This window comes from Acartia tonsa, chromosome 5 (assembly GCF_053477335.1).
Source record: "Acartia tonsa isolate MP-2025a chromosome 5, ASM5347733v1, whole genome shotgun sequence".
NCBI lineage: Eukaryota > Metazoa > Arthropoda > Copepoda > Calanoida > Acartiidae > Acartia > Acartia tonsa.
Genome location: NC_137264.1, coordinates 14030969 through 14050721, shown reverse-complemented (window position 1 = coordinate 14050721; position 19753 = coordinate 14030969). Strand labels below are relative to the sequence as shown.

General features: G+C 31.7%; 1 protein-coding gene across 1 annotated transcript; it reads right to left on the bottom strand.

Moving 5' to 3' along the window:
* Positions 1-1589: 1589 nt before the first annotated feature.
* On the bottom strand, positions 1590-19464 carry LOC145320251 (pikachurin-like). The gene is made up of 9 exons (XM_080162681.1): positions 19383-19464; positions 16976-17037; positions 15742-15848; positions 12032-12083; positions 11418-11527; positions 10994-11090; positions 3900-3961; positions 3007-3154; positions 1590-2570 (listed from the first exon to the last, which is right to left on the bottom strand). Exons 5-9 carry the CDS (start codon positions 11481-11483, stop codon positions 2386-2388), a joined length of 558 nt encoding a protein of 185 aa, XP_080018807.1. The 5' UTR covers positions 11484-11527; positions 12032-12083; positions 15742-15848; positions 16976-17037; positions 19383-19464; the 3' UTR covers positions 1590-2385.
* Between the last annotated feature and the right edge of the window lie 289 nt (positions 19465-19753).

Sequence of the window (19753 nt, the reverse complement as noted above, 5' to 3'; positions counted from 1 at the left end):
AGAGCCTAAATTTGAATCAAGTCCCCAATAAACTTTTTTGGGGGGATTTAAATATTAATTTTTACTGTTGCCGTGATCATTTTGACCGAAGCAAAAGGTTTTTTTTTATTTGGGTAAAATTCATAGCTTTTAGAGTGTTTTGCTTCATAAATATTGTATTCTGGTATAGAGTAAAATTAGGCCTTATGATTTTACTATAAAAATTCACTAAAAAGTTAATTCTTTATAATATATCAACAAATTAACATTAACATTTTTGTGTTCTCTAACTTATTTTAAAAACATAAAAAATGACTGTAAAGGGTTAAATGACAACAAATGTTTATGCAACACAACAAATTTATTTTTGTCACATATACAAATGTGTTATAAAATAAGATTATTCAAACTTATCTTTTAAAATAATTTTAAAAAGTATGTATTTTTTATGTGTATGGTTTTCATTCTTTTCATTTTAATTAAATAAAAAATATTTAACTACATTGGAAATAAGTCACTTTGTGAAAACACTCTTTTTTTGAATTGTAAAGAATTATATAAAACAAGACTTCTTATTGGTTAGATTTCAGAATTATTTGTTTTATTGTAAATGTTAGATTTTTCAATGAAATTAATTGTTTTGGAAAAAAAATTATTTCCAATGAACAGAGTAATGTTTTTTTTATTGTATCAATATAAAGTGAATTATATAAAAATGTTCTGTAAGCCACAATATTACCCGAAGTAAAAAAAGAGCTTTTGCTACGGTCAAAATGATTACAGCAACACTAAAAATTAATTTTTAAATCCCCCAAAAATGTTTATTGGGGACTTAATTCAAATTTGGGCTCTGCAGTCTGATTCTATAGGTGTCCTAGTAGATTTTTGACCCCCCATTCAAAAATAGGTTAAAAACAGTTTAAAAATCATTGTTTGAAAAGTAAATGCAAACGTTTTTGAGTCAAAGAATAAGATAACATTGCATTTGACGGTACATTACTCCCCTTATGTCCCTTCCCTCCCTAGGTGGCAAAGTATTTTTTTCCAATATAGCTTCAAAACCGATTAGTTACCTCTGCATTAGAACTGATTCTTACCCATACTGAAATATTATGTGTAGCATCGTATTACACACAAATTTCCAGGAAGGTTAAAATAAAAATCTTAGAATTGTTACAACGGTAATACGGTCCTCCGGGCTAACAAAACTGGGTTTAATATTATAATTTTTATTTCAATATCCAAGGAAAGCTGTCTACAATACGATTATCGCATCTTTAATTTATCTGTTCTGGTTTCTATGCTCCAACATGCAAAAACTCCGTGGAACCTCAAATGAACATGACTTTTTTGTTCTGTCGTTGCACGTAAACTACACATTTATCTTTCTAATGTAAACCATCGGATTAGATTAATTTACTTCAACAAAGTAAAGAAGCGAAGCTACTTTATAGTTCACTTTGTCCGTCTATAGCATCATTTGGGAAATGTGATTTTCTATGCTGCTAATTAAGATAGACATATGATTTATTTGTGAAGTTTCCCTGTAATAATGTGCAGAAGGGGTAATTTTGTTAACAAAATTGGGCTTGAAGAATAATAAATCGATGTACAATGTACATGTTTTATTTTCAATCTATATTTTACATATATTTACATATATTCATTTATAATATCAAGCATGTATTAAGAGATTTACAAATGGAATGTTTAAAAACAATAAGATTTTTAAAAATGATTTAAATGCATTTTATAATACAAAGCAATTTTGGGTGGAAAGAGGCTTTTTTAAAGTTCTTTATTAAAAGTATTTTCAATAAAGAAACAAACAAACAAGCTACCCTCAAAAATAAAAAGACATAAAACAATAATAAATGAACATACACTATTTACTATTTAGGTATACAATTTTATTTAAAGTATGGCTTCAAAACAGATTACTAACCGCTGGATTGTAGCCGGTTCACAGCCATACTGAAAAATCATGTAGAGCGGCGAATTACAGACAATTTTCCACAAATATTAAAATAACTATTTTTGTTTGCCCAGCATTTGCCCCTCTCGGAGCTGAAAAAACTGGTTTAAATCTTATTTATTTTTCATCCTAATATCCGCAGAAATCTGTCTATAGTACGATGCTATGAATAACTAATATTTACATTATCACAGCCGCAAAAATTGGTAAAAAAAAACAGAAACTTTAAAGAAATAGGGCAATGGACGATAAATTGATGTACATCCCCAATGATGAAAAATAGAATTACCCATCTGCTGATTAAAGTTTATGGTTAAAAGTATGGTCACGTCTATACATTAATCTATTTTGTATTTAAGGCTAAATCAAAATTATTTTTAATTCTTAAACAATATTTTAAAGTTTTTACACAAATGCCATAAAAAATATTTTTAAACATATCTCCTTCTATTATAATCATATTTTTCCCTGTCTCTATCGCCGAATCTATTCCACATTGCTTGGCGGTATTTTCTCTGCTGTCGGCGGCGGCGGTTTTTGCGTCGCCGTTGCTTCTTTGCTGTTTTGCCGCACCGCTTGCCTCGATAGCCCTTGGGACAGCTACATTTGGCTTTTCCTATAAAATTAAGATTTTTACAGTTGTGAAGATACTCTGTAATTAACTTTTTCTGTGTGTCAGTTAGGCCGTCCGTAAAATATGGGATGAAAGGAGATTTTCTCGGCTGCTATTAAGAATAGACTGTCAAAAGCATCTGGTATGCAACTCAAAAGAAATTTATATTTATTTTCTTTTTTATCGTCTATTCTTTTTTTCTTCCTTTCTTTTTTAACCATTGAAGATTTGTTGTGTAATTTAAACTGTTTATGTGTCCATTAATGATCAATATGTTTTGCTACTTATGGATGTTGTCATCCTTGTTTTATCTTTAAGAAAAACAAAAAAAATAGTTTTTAGTCAATAGGAGATCGTATTTATAAAGTTTTGAGTACCAGTGTAGTTTACAGCACGATTTCTCTCCCTCTCTGACTGCCCCAAATTAAATCCGGTTTACCTGTTCTCTTCACGGAGCATTTGCCGCCATTTTTGCACGTGATTCCAGTGCAGGGATGGATATTGCACTCCTGTACAAATTGTTTATACTCCACGTCTCTGAACAGGTTGATCTCCTTCCGGTGCAACTTCACATTTCTTATACACCCCTAAAAAATTGTCGAGCAATTAAACTCCCCTATCTTATGTTTCAGGGCAAGTGAAATTTTTCCCTTTGCCTACCCCCTTCAGGTGTATCAACCCTTCTAAAAGTCTAAAACCAACCCAAGACATTCTAGTAAGGACCAGAATTTTCCTAGAGATATCAAGCTTCATACAAAAAAAACTATTTTTTTTATTGTTATAAGGATATTCAATTACTTAACAAAACAACAAGGATGACAACATCCATAAAAGCGAAGAACTGAAACGGTAGAACAAACGGACATTAACACTTTTATAGTGTTAGAACTGAATTAGCAGAATATTAATGCATCAGTACAAACAATATTGTTAGTAAATTTGTTGCAAAACTGCATAAACAGATGATACTGTTTAAGGACATACTTACATTTTTGGGACTTATTTATAGAGATGCTTTGCTTATAACATTGTACCTTGTTGTAATAAAAATCAGATTTTTAAAAATCAGAATAATCGGATAATTTTAACATACAAAAAATTGTTGTCAAAAAAGATAAAAATCGATATGTTTCAAATGGACGTACGGACTTTCTGGTATTGATTATAGAGTTGCTACGCTTTCTAAATTGTACCTAACTACTACAGGTATCATCATGCAAAGTTTGGAATCGATAGGACAATTCTAACCTGTTTAATTAACGAAAAGAGCTAACTCTCTGTGACGGACGGACCGACCCTAATTATAGAAACGCTTCGCTTTTAAAAACCAACCTTAAAATTATCAGGAAAATTTTGACCACCTCCCTTCCATCTTCTCATCTCATCTGGTAAACCTTAACAAACACATTTATTTAGCAAAGCTACTCTTTAATTTACTTTGTCTATCCGTTCGTATCGCAGTAGGCGATATGTGATTTTCTCAGCTGCTAATCAAGATAGACGGCTGATTTTTTGTGTAAAGATTCCCTAAACCCATTTTCAGAAAATTAAAAAAAGAATAAGATTAATATTGTTGCATAGAAATATTTTCTAATTTTGGCTTGGTTCCATATTTAAAGGGATATACAGATAAATAAGTATACATAAATAAACAAGGATGACAACATTCGATAAGGAGAAAAACCTAAAAAAATAGACAAATAGACAGTTGAAATGTCTAACATAAAAATTAATGTAGAATATACGTGAATATTATGACAGGGGGAAATTGAATTCAATTTAGGTTGCTATTTTCTCTGTCATTTATTAGTCAGTCCGTTTATGAGGTGGGGAGGGGATTGAGTATCGTTATTTTAGCCCGCTACAAGGTTTACTTTATTGATAGTACATGATAGTTAGAGTAAGATCCAAGTAATATTAAATCCATTATTTCAGATGTTCATTGGTCACAAAAAGAAGAAAAGAAAGAGAAATAGTAAAAACCCCCAAAAAAACTATATATACTTATAGATACATTTATCTTTTGTTGCATGACAAACCGACAGACAAAGAAAGCTGTATACTTTTTGCTCTTTGGTAAGGTGTTTTTTTCACAACAAATAAGCATTCTATCTCTAATAACTGTAGAAAAAACATATTTTATAGCGTGATGGACGTTCTGACGGACAGACAAATTACATTATAAAGTAGCTTCGTTAAAAAAACTATACGAGCTACTAGCCCATTGGAGGTTCAATAACAATATTGCAAACTATTTTATTTTCCATTGTCCTATCCATTTATCCACGCATGCTTTAAAATCCGAGTGGGTGGATATACATAACCAATTAGTTCATCTACAAATATAAATCAAAATAATAACAAAGGCAATTATGTCCATACTGAGCGCATCAGCTAATGCTAGAAAACTTACTAATAAACAAGGATGACAACATCCATAAGTTGCGAAAAACAAAAGAATAATGGAAAAAAGTGATTGATTAAGCAGATAATCATTGGTAATTAAAAGCAAAAGTTACAACAAAGATTTAGGTCTTAAATTATAAAATGGATGAACCTAGTAATAGTGTCTAACTTTTTATCTTTGTGACGGAACAAAAATCGAAGGATGAGAGGGGAGGTGGGAAAGGAAACCCCTAAAAAAGAGGTGGATTTTTGTTACGTCACAAAGATAAAAATTTAGACACTATTACAAGGTTTAAATCAAGGGTTTAAATGGATGCTCAATGGTAAAGGGAATCCACACACAAAATTTCAGTTGTCTATTTCAAATAGCAACCAAGAAATTTCCCCCTTCCCCCATTACGTTTCTTACAGACGGACGGACGGACAGACAAATTGAATTATAGAGTAGCTTTGCTAAGTGCTAGAAAGGCATACGTAATATTAGAGAAGCTGCAAAAAGAAATTCTAAAACCAAAATATGAGCTCGTTTAATATTATATCAATTTATAATTGATACAAAACTTTACAACGCCTTTATTGATAAATAGGCTATTGCATAACTATTATTTATTCCAAAAAAGGATGATAACACCCATTAACGCGGAGCTTAAATAATCACACAGACAAACGAACAGTTATGAATATAATAAAACATGCAGTCAATATTCAACAATATCTACAAGTCTAAACAAAATTTTTGTGTAAATCTATCCCAAAGTTACTTGAATACAGGATTCTAAATCCGGGCGTACTTACATTTAAAGATTTGCTTATAAAGGTGGGTTACTTACTACATATCGTACCAGTAATCATCAGTATGTTTTAGATGGACGGACGTACGGATATACCTTAATTATAGAATCTTCCAAGTGCGTCAATTGATAGCGCAGCAATGACAAGAATGTAGCGAGTTTTAAAAAGTATAAAGTATGTCCATATGAAACGCAGCTGAAAAACTAAAAGAAAAGAGTTCATTTCATTGTATTAAACTTTTACTTGAAATTTGTGACTTTATAAGCGACTATTAACAGACAGAACCTAAATTTTTTATGCAACATAAATTTTTAATAAAGTTGCAATATTAGAAGTATTAAAAATTTCATGAAGACTTTGCCAATTTTTCTAAATTTGTCTGCAATAAAATATCTAGGAATAGGAATTTTTTAGATGTTTTTTTGTGTGAAACCTAAGTATAACTAGGATGACTTCTTCAATAAGTAGCGAAGCTGAGGTTTTTTTATACAGAGTGAGGGGGACAATGGGCTGTTTATTACATTAGTCCACAAAGTTTATATTAACGTTTTTATATTCGTTGTCTGAACAACTTTGAGGACTTTAGTGAATTTTGATTGGTTCATTCATTAGGTTGAGTGTTTAAACGTTTTAACCACTAATTTTCATCTACAGAAGGGCTAATTTTGTGTGTCATCAATCGAGAAAAATGTATAAATATTTGTCACTTTCTCTGTAAATATCGCCTTATCTATTTTAAATAAGTTTTCCAAGAGTAAATTCTTGAATGTATTTTGTCTGTCTGATTTGCTTATTTAAAACAAAATATATTTATGAAAATAAATTAATCTAAAAAGATAAAATATACTTTTATATACTTATTCATATCTATTGCTTAAATCCTAGTACCGTGGTAAAACATAAAACAAAAAAGTGGAATATCTTTTTAAAACTCATTCATAAACAAGTTGGGTCAGCTGAATCTTAGTTTCCGATTTTGTACGTATCACCCTCATCCTATCTCAATAATATCTACTAGCTAAAAATGCTTCAAACTTCCCCAAAAAATAACGTATAAATGTATAACGTAAAAAAAGTATAAATCGTTTATAGATTATATCTTTTTTCCCTTCGACCGGAGTAGCTGAAAATAACTTTTGCAATAGTTGGGTTATCTATCGTACAACTTCGGAAATTAGGGAACAAATGGATAATTAATTTTCCGTTGATTACAAGTTGAGGTATACTAAATATCAGGGATTTTTGGATTTGCCAACGCTAGAAAGTATAAAACCCCACCAAACCTAAGGTCGTTATTCACGAAAGTGGTTTGACCCAGGGAGTAAGGGAGGGGACAATGGGCAATTAATTCAATATAATAGTTATCAAAGAAAGGGCATGAAATCCAGTTTAATCCAATAAATTTGTAGGAAATTACAAAGGGATTGTTAATTGAATAATAGATTTCCATAGCGTCATGTAAAGTGAAATCACAACTTGTTTTTGATGAAATATATTGAGGTTTTTTGGTGTGATTTTTATATTAAAAGATTATTGGACCCGGCCAGCTGCTAGCAAGAATATGACTGCCCCTTTTTATTCTGTTTATTTCCCTTGCTTCTTGCTACATTCCAAACTAACACAACGAGTGTTTATTTCCCTTGCCCCCACTTCCCTTATCCCTTCTCCCCGTCTGTAATATTCAAAACATACATAACGAGTAGCGGCATTTCATGCGCAAGTCCCCAAACTCAGTCAGAAACTGCTAAATTCTTGCACATTCCCTTTAAGCCAGTCCCCAAAGTCTGAGACTCCTAAAAATTGAATATTCGATCCATTGTCCCCTCCCTTACTCACTGGGAGACTTTACAAATTGAGAAAGAAAAATTATTAATTTTCAATTACCTTATCCCTACATCCTTGAGATTTAAATAGGCCTCATAACATTAACATTTTGGGAGCGGCTAATACATTGTAATTTAAGCCTTACGTGGATACAGCGATAGGACAAAGATATTATTTTGTTGTAACGCTATAAATAACGTTGTTTTTAAATATAAGCTATACAAATTTTTGGAAAATATAAGTTATCGAAGATAATAGTAGCAGACAAGTAAAATGCACGTTTTGTAATTTGCAGACAGACAATATATGGTTTATATTATAAGCTCATTTTTTTCAGAATAATCATTAAACTCAAAAAGTTAGTTATGAAGTAAATATTTTTATTGGTTAAGGCACTCATCTGTAATCAAAAAAGACTTTAGACTTTTGCAGCCGAGTTAATCAAACTTAACCCATGGATATATATACAATGTATAGGTATAGAGACAAATAAAATTATAGAGTAGCTTGGTTGCAAAAATTGATTCTATAACTTTTAATTTAATCTTTATTTAAGAGTAACAGATTGTCTATCTGTGTGACTGTCTGTTTGTACTGAAGGATCTTGCTAACCGCTGAACTGATATGGTTCTCCTTTACAACGTAGCATCTGGGAATGTTTATAACACATTGAGGGAGGTTATCACAATCTTCCCAAGAGACCCTCCTCCCCCCCCAAAAATTTTTTAAAACTAAAATTATAATTGGAGTAGCAACCACCTTCCCCCTTTATTCCTTCCACCTCAAGTGCTCCTAGAGGCCTCTAAGGGCGTAGCCGCTAGTATTGAATTATTTAACACTATGAATTTTAATATTCATCTTACAGACAGAACGGTCATTAATTTTTAGGGAAAAAGAGATAGGAAATTGGAACATAAATTTACCTTTAAAAAAAAACTTGTCTTAGATGTAGTAGAATCAGAGAGAAAGGGGACATTGGACTGTAAATTACACTGGTACCCAAAGTTATCTACATTATCCTATATATTGGATCAAAAACTTGAATTTTGTTTGGTTGGTCCAAATTTTTAAACTAAAAATCTAAATCTACAGATATATATATATATATATAAATTAATCGTCTATTGTCTTATCCCTTAAGATCCCTTAGTAGAATATAATCTGTAATTTTGAAGAACTGATATATTTAATTTATCTTCCATTAATCTATAACTTTATCCCTGATAATATGAAAATTTGCAAAGATTACATGCTAATAAATTGTTCGAACTCTGTGTGAAATCTATTTCTCGTATTCATTCGAATCCGGTGGAGAGAAACCGGTTCTCATCCATACGAAAAAACCATGTCTAGCATCGTATTATATCCAGCTTTCTACGAATATAAAAATGTACAATCATAAGATTAAAACCAGTCCTTTTAGCCCGTGCCTACGGCACCTAGGGGCTAAAAACTAGTTTTAATCTTATAATTGTACACTCTATATCCGCGGAAAGCCGTTTATAATACGATGCGAGAAATAACTATTATTAAATTGCAAAGAAGTGAGAAGAAGCCGAGGAGGGAGGGGACATTGGGTTGTTTATTACACTAGTCCCCAAAGTTTTATAAACTTCTTATTGGCTTAAAAGTTTTGGGGACTTTTATTGAATTTATTTTGTTGGTTTATTAATTTATTAAGTGTTTAAACGTTTCAACCACTAATTGTAATCTACGGGAGGGGTTATCTTGTGTATTATCATTGGAGAATTACATCAATTTATTGTCTTATCCCTTTAGATCCCCGGAAGAAGCGCGTCCTATATAAAATTTTCCGTATTTTTATAGAGTTTCTTTTAATTGTATATGTTGCTAAACATATTTAGTTTTAGAATAAAAACAACAAGAATGACAACATACATAAGTAGCGAAGCACAAAAAAAACTTAGAGGTTTGGTGATACAGAAAAAGTGATTTAAACAACAGATGTTCAGTGGTTATAAAATACGACTTAAATTATAGAGAAATACTCATGCAATCTTTCAGATGTGTTTCAATATAAATATTTTTGTAGCATGACCTATAGACCGAAGACCCAAGTTAATTATATACATTTTGGAAGCTTATTGGTATAAGAAATCTAAAGGGATAAGACAATGGACGATAAATTGATGTAAATTCCCAATAATGATGATACACAGAATTATACCTTCTGTAGATTACAATTAGGTTAAAACGTTTGGACCCTCTACTTAATGAACCAACCAATTATAATTCAGCAAAAGTCCCCAAAGTTGTTAAGCCAACGAGTAAAAAACGTTAATACAAAACTTTGGGTACTAGTGTAATTAACAGCCAAATGTCCCCGTCCTCCCTGGAATCTTCAAAAAAAATTCTAACCCTCTCCTTCATTAGCAGCCAAGAAGAATCATATTTCCTCTATAGCAGTACAGACTGATGGACTGACCAACGAACTGACGAACAGATAGACAAAGTTAAATATAGAGAAGCTTCGCTACTAAAAAAATAGATAATTAAAATCTTTTTCCAGATACACATTATTATTCTTTTGATGTTTACCCCATAATTTTATACACTGAAAATCGATTACCCATTTCTTCCCTAATTTCCGAAGTTGTACAACAGATAACCAAACTATTGCAAAAGATATTTTCAAAAGGGAAATTTCAAAAGGGAAATCAAAATTAATGTTTGAAACTTTTTTAGCTAGTAGTAAATATTGAGATAGGATGAGGGTGCTATGTACACAATCGGAAACTAAGATTCAGTTGATCCATAATTTTGAAGGAAGGTATAAAATTACATAGTTATAGTGCCAACAATTTTAAATTGCTCTAAAAATCTTCCAACTACATAAATTACAATTTTTCGCTGAATTTCTAAAATTGTGAATATTAAAATAAATAGGTGGTCTGTCAATACTAATATATTTATTTTGAGTCCCCAAGGTTTTATGATACTGTTTTCTTATTTGATGGCTTAAAAAATTTGGGAACTTTTATTGAATTTTGATTGGGTGGTTCATAAAATTAAGTGTTCAAACGTTTCATCCTCTTATTGGTATTTACAGAAGGGGTAATTTTGTATATTATCATTGTACATCCATTTATTGACCATTGTCTTATCCCTTTAGATCCGAGGAGAAGAATGGAAGAAAAGGTTGTGTATTATTTCAACCATTAGTGTCCACTTCCTCCCTGACAAATATATACATAAACTAGCGACTACGCCCCTTTTTTTTATATAATAACTTTTTTCCTAAAATAGTAATGAACCTTTTAAGGACCTTTGAGGACTATACACTGTAAAGTATTACCCTATTGGTTCAGCTGTTAGAGTAATCCTTTTGTACAGACAGACAGACACACATAGACATCCTGTTACTTTTATATAAGGTTAACTACCTGCAATGTAAGCTTTTCCTCTAAGGTTCAAATCCTTATTATCTCCCTGTGATCTGCCAGTTATGGGGGTATCATTATTCAAGATTAATACTCCATCCTATAAAAAAGTAATAATAAACAAGTTTTACAAAATAAATAATTCTATTCTTCAATCAGAAATGCTCATATATTCCGTGTTCACTAAAAAGAGGAGAGAAAAGGGAAAAAGGATAGAATAAGATATGATAACAAAATAGAAAATCACGAAACCTTTACATATTAAGAAATAAATGTCTTATGTAGCATGTTCGACAGACTGACAGACTAAATAAGTTTTTTTAATGGATGCTTTATGTAAGTGTATCTTCACAAAACATCAGCGGAATATCGGACTTACAAACAAAGTGAATTACAGAGTAGCTCTTCTACAAAATGTCCATCTTACCTGTCTGTAGCGCTTAACAATAAGCCTGTTCCATTTGTACTGTTTGACCGGGCTTAATGACCGCATGGTCACCGGTCCTGATCCTAGGTCATATGTCACCTCTACATGACCTATAAAAATTATCATTAAACACTATGACCATGCTGAATGACTGAAAGGTCAAAGGTCATCTCTAAATGACATATATATATGAAATCATTGTTTAAAATTTTGATCAGGCTTAAACTGAACATGGACTGAAAATTCAGAATTTACTACCATACATATTAAAAAAATGAGTATTTGCCAGATTTTAAAGGGATTAATATTTCAGATTTTAAAAAAAATATTTATGGGGGGATGGGGTTGAATTGACCACGCCCCAATTTAAAACTTTTTTTTTTTTGGGGGGGGGGGTTGTATTTTTTATGTGGTCGATTTGTCTTAGAAAGGTTGTGGTACTCTCCTCCGAAATAGTTAATAACATTCCTTTGACCTATAAGAAGCTACATTATAAAAGAGAACCATATTAGTTCAGCAGTTAGCGAGATCATTTGGAACAGACAGACAGACATAATGACAAAAGACAGACATGGATTCTCTTACTTTTCTAGAAAGATTATTTAAAAAGCAACCTTTTTTAATGAATATTGAGAACACATCACCAAACCCAGATTTCTCTTCTCTGTATATTAATGAGGATTCATTCATTCAACATTAACAGCGATTTTCCCTTAAAGTGCCTAGTCGAACACAGAACACCCCCCCCCCTCCCCTCCACCTCTTATCTTGAAATTAATTGATAATAAGGGGAAAGTTATAGATAGATTTTTTATTTAGGTTAGGTTAGGTTATAATGGGTAATGGGTAACCCTGCAGGATTAAGGCACTGCTTATATAGGCATTTCAATGGTCAGGAATATGATAAAAACTAACTGACCACTTCCCATATTTAATTTAAAAATTCGTTGGGGGGGGGGGGATAGAACGACAGGTTATCTAATGAAAGCACCAAAGTTTCTTAATTGCAAAGTGAGAAATCCCTCAGGGAGGAAAGGAACATTGGATTGTAAAATAAACTAGTATCTATATTATTGGATCTTATTCGTTGGCTCAAAAACTTCTTTCTAACCAGTAATTTTATTAATTATGGTAATTTTGTTTATCATAATTGGGGATATCCATACATTTAACGTCAATTGTCTTATCCAACAAGATCCTTGCTCATACAAAAAGTGAGAACCTTACAGGGAGGAAAGGAACATTGGACTGTAAATCACACTGGTTAACAAAAGTTTAATAAAAGCAAAGTCTTTCTACATTTATGGGCGGTTCGTCATCCTTGTTTTTTTTTATGACATACCATTTTAGAAAAGGAAAGGACCTAAAAGTATTTAGATTGCAGTTATATCATAAAGAAATGAATTTATAAAATTTTAATTAACTATCTATTTACTAAGCGTAAAAACACAACAAATAAAAAAAATTAGATATATTTAATACACAAAAGTTTATAAAATCTAATTCTAAAAATCGTTCAGCAGATATAGGCATGTGACCATTTTAAGAGGTGTGGGGCTCGTCGTTTGTTTCTGAAGTTGTTGATACTGGGTACCCGTTTGCTGAGCCCCAGGGAAGGAGGGGAAATTGGACTTTAAATTACACAGGCATCCAAAGTTTTTTTTTATCTTATTCGTTTTCTTAAAAACTTATTCAATATAGATTTGTTGGTCCCAAACTAGCAGTGTCCAAACTTTTCAACCAAAAATTTTAATCTACTGAAGGGTTAATTTCATATATCATCATTGGGGATGTATATTAATTTATCATCCATTGTTTTATCTGCCAGGTCGCTTTGGGGGTCTATGCAGCGCTTTTCTAAAAAAGGTTCCAGAACGATCTTTGGGAATAGCTGCTGGAAATACTGAGGCCTCTAGGAGCAGGAGCATCACGATCACCAACAGCAGGTTTATTTTCATTCCTGATACAATATATTATTAGCAGGGATATTAAGGGATAAGACAATTAATTAATTTACATCCTCAATCATGAAAACAAGAATTAATCCATTTGTAGATTTAGATTATTGTTTAAAAAGTTTGGAACCTACCAAAATTCAAAAAAGGTACCCAAAGTTTTTTAGACACGGTTATGAAATTTTGACCAGTGTAATTTACAGTCCTATCCCCCCCCCCCCCCCTTCTAAATATAAGGGTCTGCTGTAAGCAAAACAAAAATATAACAATTCATAATAGTAAAATATATTAACATTTTCAATACCTTATAAGTACGTGAATTTGATGCTTCTCCTTGGAAAGTCAAAAGCAAACTGATTATAATACCTAAGATCTTAGTTTATATACTGCATAAACTCCGCCCACTTAGGTTAGAACAAATGTAAACACGTATTTTCTAGATTGACAAATCTCCGCCCCTTTTTTATATAACCTGATTGAACTTAACTAGGATGACAACATCCATAAATAGCAAAGTAGGCGGAACATCATTTATATTCTGGACATTTCTAGTATATTGTAAAGGAGGGAGGGGATATTGAACTGTAATTTATACTGGAACCCAAAGTTTTATAATAAAGCCCTTGGGTACTTTTAATGAATTTTTAATAAGTTGGCACAAAACTAGCAGTGTCCAAACTTTTCAACTAATAACTTTAATCTACAGAAGCGTTAATTTTCATGGTCATTGTCTTATCCCTTAAGATCACTGAAAAACTATTTTGCATATAATTTATGAATGGATCTTTGCATTTAAGATCAATATACCGATTAGTTATTGAAAACAAAAGTTACCAAGGATGATAACATTCATAGGAAACAAAGTTAAGTCCTATTATAAAAAGTAGTAAGGTTTTTTTTCTAATGTCTCGCTAACCACTGAATCGATTGATTTCTTTATTTTAGGTAAGTTCACATAGGTCATGGGATGGTTTTAGAATATTTTTTCTCCCTTCTGCTCCCCCAAATACAGATAAGACCAGAGGTGGATTCTTAAAAAAAAATTGCCCCACTAATCGCTTAGTGGGGCAAAATTGTTTTCGTGAAAAATCCACCAAAATCTCATGAAAAATCTACAAAAATTAAACAAAATCATAGAAGTGTCATTAACATATGATTTTGTTTAATTTTTGTAGATTTTTAATGTGATTTTGGTGAACACAGTAATAGTGTCTGACTGATTATGACGTAACAAAAAAAATTAGCCAATGAGAGGCCGTTATTGACCAATGGTAAAATTTATAGTGGCCTCTCATTGGCTATTTTTTTTTGTTACGTCATAATCAGTCAGACACTATTACTGTGTTCGATTTTGGTGGATTTTTCACAAAAACAATTTTGCCACACTATGCCATTAGTGGGGCAAATTTTTTTTAAGAATCCACCTCTGTACATTATAGAGTAGCTGGGCTATTTAAAAGTGCATAATTTTTGTTCTAAATGCCTATTGATTACAACCCATAAAATGAATGCCAAAAATATGTCTTCATTCTAATAGAGGTATAACTTATAGAAAATAAAATAAAAATCCCATGTTTTCTACTTCTTTTAAAGGCAGACTTAAATTAATTTAGACCAATATTAAGCTTTTCTACATTTTTAAGATATGTTTGTCCGTCCTACGGCCGTATAGGATAACTGCAGTTGATAATTCGGGGATGTTAGAATCGTTTTATCATTTTTAAACTGGTATTAGAATTCCTGTATCAATATGGTATAATTTTGAAAGATCATCGTTGTGGATGTATATAAATTTGTCGTCCATTGCTGTACCCCTTTATTTTTAATAATGAAATAATTAAGATAGAAATGCAATGAAATCCTTATACTAAAGTAACAGGATGTTTGTTTGTGTGTTTGTACCGAAGGATCTCGCTAACCGCTGAACCGATCAGTTTCACCTTAACAGGGTAGATTCTCATATGTCCCGGGAAGGTTTATAACTATTTTGGGGAAAGGTACTACCACCCTTCTAGAGATTTTTTTTTTATTTCTCGATTTAGAAAGAAAGTTCAACGAAAATAAACGTCAAACGCAAAATAGCCATATTTTGAATATAAAAAAACATTTAAAGTGCCACTAGAGGCCTCTAGGGGCGTAGCCGCTAGTGTTATATATTGTATTTCGTAATAAAAATGAAAAAAATATCCAATATTGAAATTTAATATTTAATTTTCCCGTATCTCTTCGAAACGGATTAATATATATGCTGAATTTGAACCGGAATTAACCAATTTTCCGTGGATACTAAAATAAAAAAAATTAACATTAAAACCAGTTTTGTTAGCCTCGAGGGGACGTCTAAATGAACTATTAATGAATGATTTCCTTGTAGAAATAAGAATTCCATCATTGATTTCATCTGGTCTAAACTCAAGGTTGATACTAGTTCTAGTTGAGGAGCTAGGTAGCTTTTCTAGTTGCACAAAACTTCTTCCTATAATAAGATTTACTATTAGATAAATGTAGTTTATTTTATATTCACTAGATGGCATTTTCTTCCTTTAATAAGAATTTATTATTAGTTATATGTAGTTTTTTTGTTGACACCATATTATAGTTGAATATTAGATTTTAATACAGGTTAAAACTAGTTCTAGCAGAGGAGCTAGGTAGCTTTTCTAGTTGCACAAAACTTCTTTCTATAATAAGATTTGTATGAATTATCTGTAGTTTATATTATATCCTCCAGATGGCATTTTGACTCTATATTATATTTGAATATTAGGTTTTAATACAGGTTAATACTAGTTCTAGTAGAGGAGCCAGGCAGCTTTTCTAGTTGCACAAAACTTCTTCCTATAATAAGATAATTTATGAGTTTATATATGTAGTTCATTTTATATCCTCTAGATGGCATTAGTGTAAGTACAATACTACCTAATAATCTATAATACAAAGTAGAATGATGTCTGTCCGTCAACAGACACCCCCAACCCCCCCCCCCCCCCCCAAATAAGTGTAAGTACAATACTACCTAATAATCTATAATACAAAGTAGAATGATGTCTATCCGTCTGTCCGTCCGTCCCTTAAGATCTCGGTAACCACTGAACCGATCGGATTCTACTCTTTAGGGTATATAACTATTGGTCCTGTGGTGGTTTTAAGCTATTTTCTTGGGGGTGGGACACCCCAAACCCCCCCCCCAAAAAAAAAAAAGAAATATTCCTGGTGCTACCAATAATTATGGGCGTAGCACCAGAATTTTTTTTGTAATTGCCCATAAATCATGGGCGCAGCACCAGAATATTTTTTTACTTTTTCTTTTAAAATCAAAATGAGAAATTGGGTTATCAAATTCGACTCCCCCCGTCCTCAAGTGCCACTAGAGGCCTCTAGGGACGTACCCGCTAGTAAGTTAGAATATTGACTACTGGTTGCTTCGTCCCATATACACTAGGGGAGGACGATTTTGGTCAGAAAATAGCCGAAAAAAACATCTCAAGATTTTTAGCTTTAGACAAAATACCTTACTACTTTACATTATAGGATATATATTATAAGTAGTCTAATAAAAATCCACAAGTTATGTACACAATTAAACAGATATAAATCGCCCACCTGTAAAATACGCTTCTGATTTCTGTTTTTCTAACTCACAAAATCTTCCTTCTCTTTCTTCACTAAAAAACAATTTTTTGAATAATTAATTTTCTTTGGGAGGGAGGAGACATTCGGCTATATATTGTAATCCACAGAACGGGTAATTTTGTGTATCATTATTAGGGGTGTACATCAATTTATCGGCCATTGTCTTATCCTTTTATATATTTGACTTTTTCTAATCAATAAATATTAAACTTCTAATTTTATACATTCTTCAATGAAGTACAATATCCTTTTAAGTAAGTTTTAAATTTTGCTGTGGACATGTTCAAAGATTAAGGATAGTTGCTCTACAAGTTAACAAGGATGGCAACATCCATAAAAGCAAATCTTTAAAAGTCAAACAGACAGACTAACGAACATTAAAAATTTAGCATTAATCTTTTGCTTACGTTTTAAGACTTGATAATATAAAAACTTTGCATATAATATTATACCTAATCGTTGAAGTAATAAATATTCCAAAATTACAAGGGAATAGGAGTATTATTTTTTTAACAAGGATGACAACATCCATAAAAGCGAAGCACTTTAGCGGTAAGACAAACGGATATTAACACTTTTGTCAGAACTGAATAATCAGAATATAAATGTATAAGAGTCGAAGCAAAATTGTAAGTAAATTTGTTGAAAAACTGCTTGATACAGGATAATGTTTATGGACATACTTACATGTTTAGGACTTGATTATAGAGTTGCTTCGCTTATAACATTATACTTTGTCGTCCCAGGAATCAATGTACCAAAAATCAGATCTATCGGATGATTAGATCACATAAAAATTTGTTGTTGAAAAAGTAAAAAAATCGACATGTTTAAATGGACGTACGGACATTCTGGTAATGATTATAGAGTTGCTACGCTTTCTAAATTGCACCTAACTATGAAAGGAATCACCATGCAAAGTTTGAAATCGATAGGACAATTATAACATGCCTAAATTAACTAAAAGAGCTATCCGTTACGGACGTACGGATGGACCGAACCTAATTATAGAAAAGCTTCGCTTTAAAAATTTTTATTAAAAGTTAAATACTCATCATGCTAAAATTGTACCTACGGACTTTTTGGTAATGATTATATTATGAGTTGCTACGCTTTCTTAAATTGAACCTAAAAGCTACAGTAATAATCATCAAAGTTTAAAATCAATATAACAATTCTAGCATGCATAGATTATAAAAAAAAGCTATCCGTAACGGACGTACAGACGTACAGAACGAACCTAATTATAATAAAGCTTCGCTTTTAAAAAGGAATCGTTATAAGCAAAGGGTAAATATATTGTATGTAATTGAGCATTACCAAATAAGGTAAAAACAATTTTAAAGTGACATAACATTCTATACATTTTTTGTGCTTATAAAACTTTATTTTCAGGGGGGGGGGAGGATAATGTAAATTAAAGGATGAAAATACAGGGATTTAAAGGGATGAGACAATGACGTGCATCCCCAATTTTAATAAACAAAATTATTAGACCCCTCTTAAGATAAAATTACTGGTTGAAAAGTTTGGACTCTACAACATTGAAACTGGCCAATCGAACTGCATTAAATTAGATAAATTTGTTATAAAACTTTGGGTACCAGTGTTATTTTCATTGGATTTTGATTGGTTCTGAACAAGTAGTGTCCAAACTTTGCAACCATTAACCTTAATCATCTACAGAAGGGGTAGTTTTGTTTATCACATTGGGAATATATGTATATAAATCTTTCGCCCATTGTCTTATCCCTTAAGATTAATAATTATTCCTAAACCGAAATTTATGATTTACATATTATTTCTTAACTTTGACTTAGATATTCCTTGATATTTACGTACAGTGAATTTGTTTAAATAGGGTAAAAATGGCCATTCAATATATACTAAAGCTAATCTGAACATGACTTTTTTACACTTTATTTTGAATAGCATCTAAATATATTAGCGGCTTTGCTCTAAGAGGCCTCTAGGAGGTACTGATGGCGTCGGAGGGGCCTGAAGCTATAAATCTCTGAGATCTTAATCTGAATAGGCTGTACTTTTCAGGGCAGCAATATAAATGAGTGATTTTAGGCTATTTTTCTGTCCCTCAACGCCCTCCCAAAGAGACAAAATATTAGGCAAACACTTTTCTCTTTTCAGATAGATAGATATGAAAGATAGTAAGATAGATAATTTTATATCTATTGTAATTATATATCTAGACCTGCAGTATCACACAAAAAGTACCATCATATTCCTCCAGATATAGATAGAAAGATAGATAATTATTTATCTTGATATCTAACTGTAGTAGCAAGTAAATATTCAATCATTTCCTCCAGATATAGATAGATAGATAGTAAGATAGATAATTATATATCTAGATATCTACCTGCAGTAGCATGTAAAAGTGCCATCATGCTCTTCGCAGGTACCTCCAGCTTCACAAGGAGAATTTGTACAGGGTCCAGGTCCTTTTTAATCAATCAACAACGTCCAATAAAAAGTTTGAATCATGGAAAGAAAACGAAGTAGTGGTTTTCATCGTATTTTCTTAGTTGTATTTCTAAAAATTCTAGTTCTTGCGGGGCCTCTAACCCTGCGGGGCAATAATTAACATTTACCTAACCTAACCTAAAATAACCTATCAAAAGCAACTGTGAAAATACAACGAAACCCACTACTTCGTTTTCTTTCCATGATCCAAAACTTTTTAAAGTCAAGAGGCAAATATCAAGCTATCTTTCTGTCTGTCCGAAAAGT

Excerpts from the sequence above, each read along its gene's own strand:
- LOC145320251 (XM_080162681.1), bottom strand. The coding sequence starts at position 11,483 with ATGCGGTCATTAAGCCCGGTCAAACAGTACAAATGGAACAGGCTTATT. Across the intron at positions 3,962-10,993 it reads AGGAAAAGCTTACATTGCAG|GTTTACCAGATGAGATGAGA; the intron begins GTAGTTAACCTT and ends GTGTTTGTTAAG. Across the intron at positions 2,571-3,006 it reads ATGCTCCGTGAAGAGAACAG|GAAAAGCCAAATGTAGCTGT; the intron begins GTAAACCGGATT and ends TTAATTTTATAG.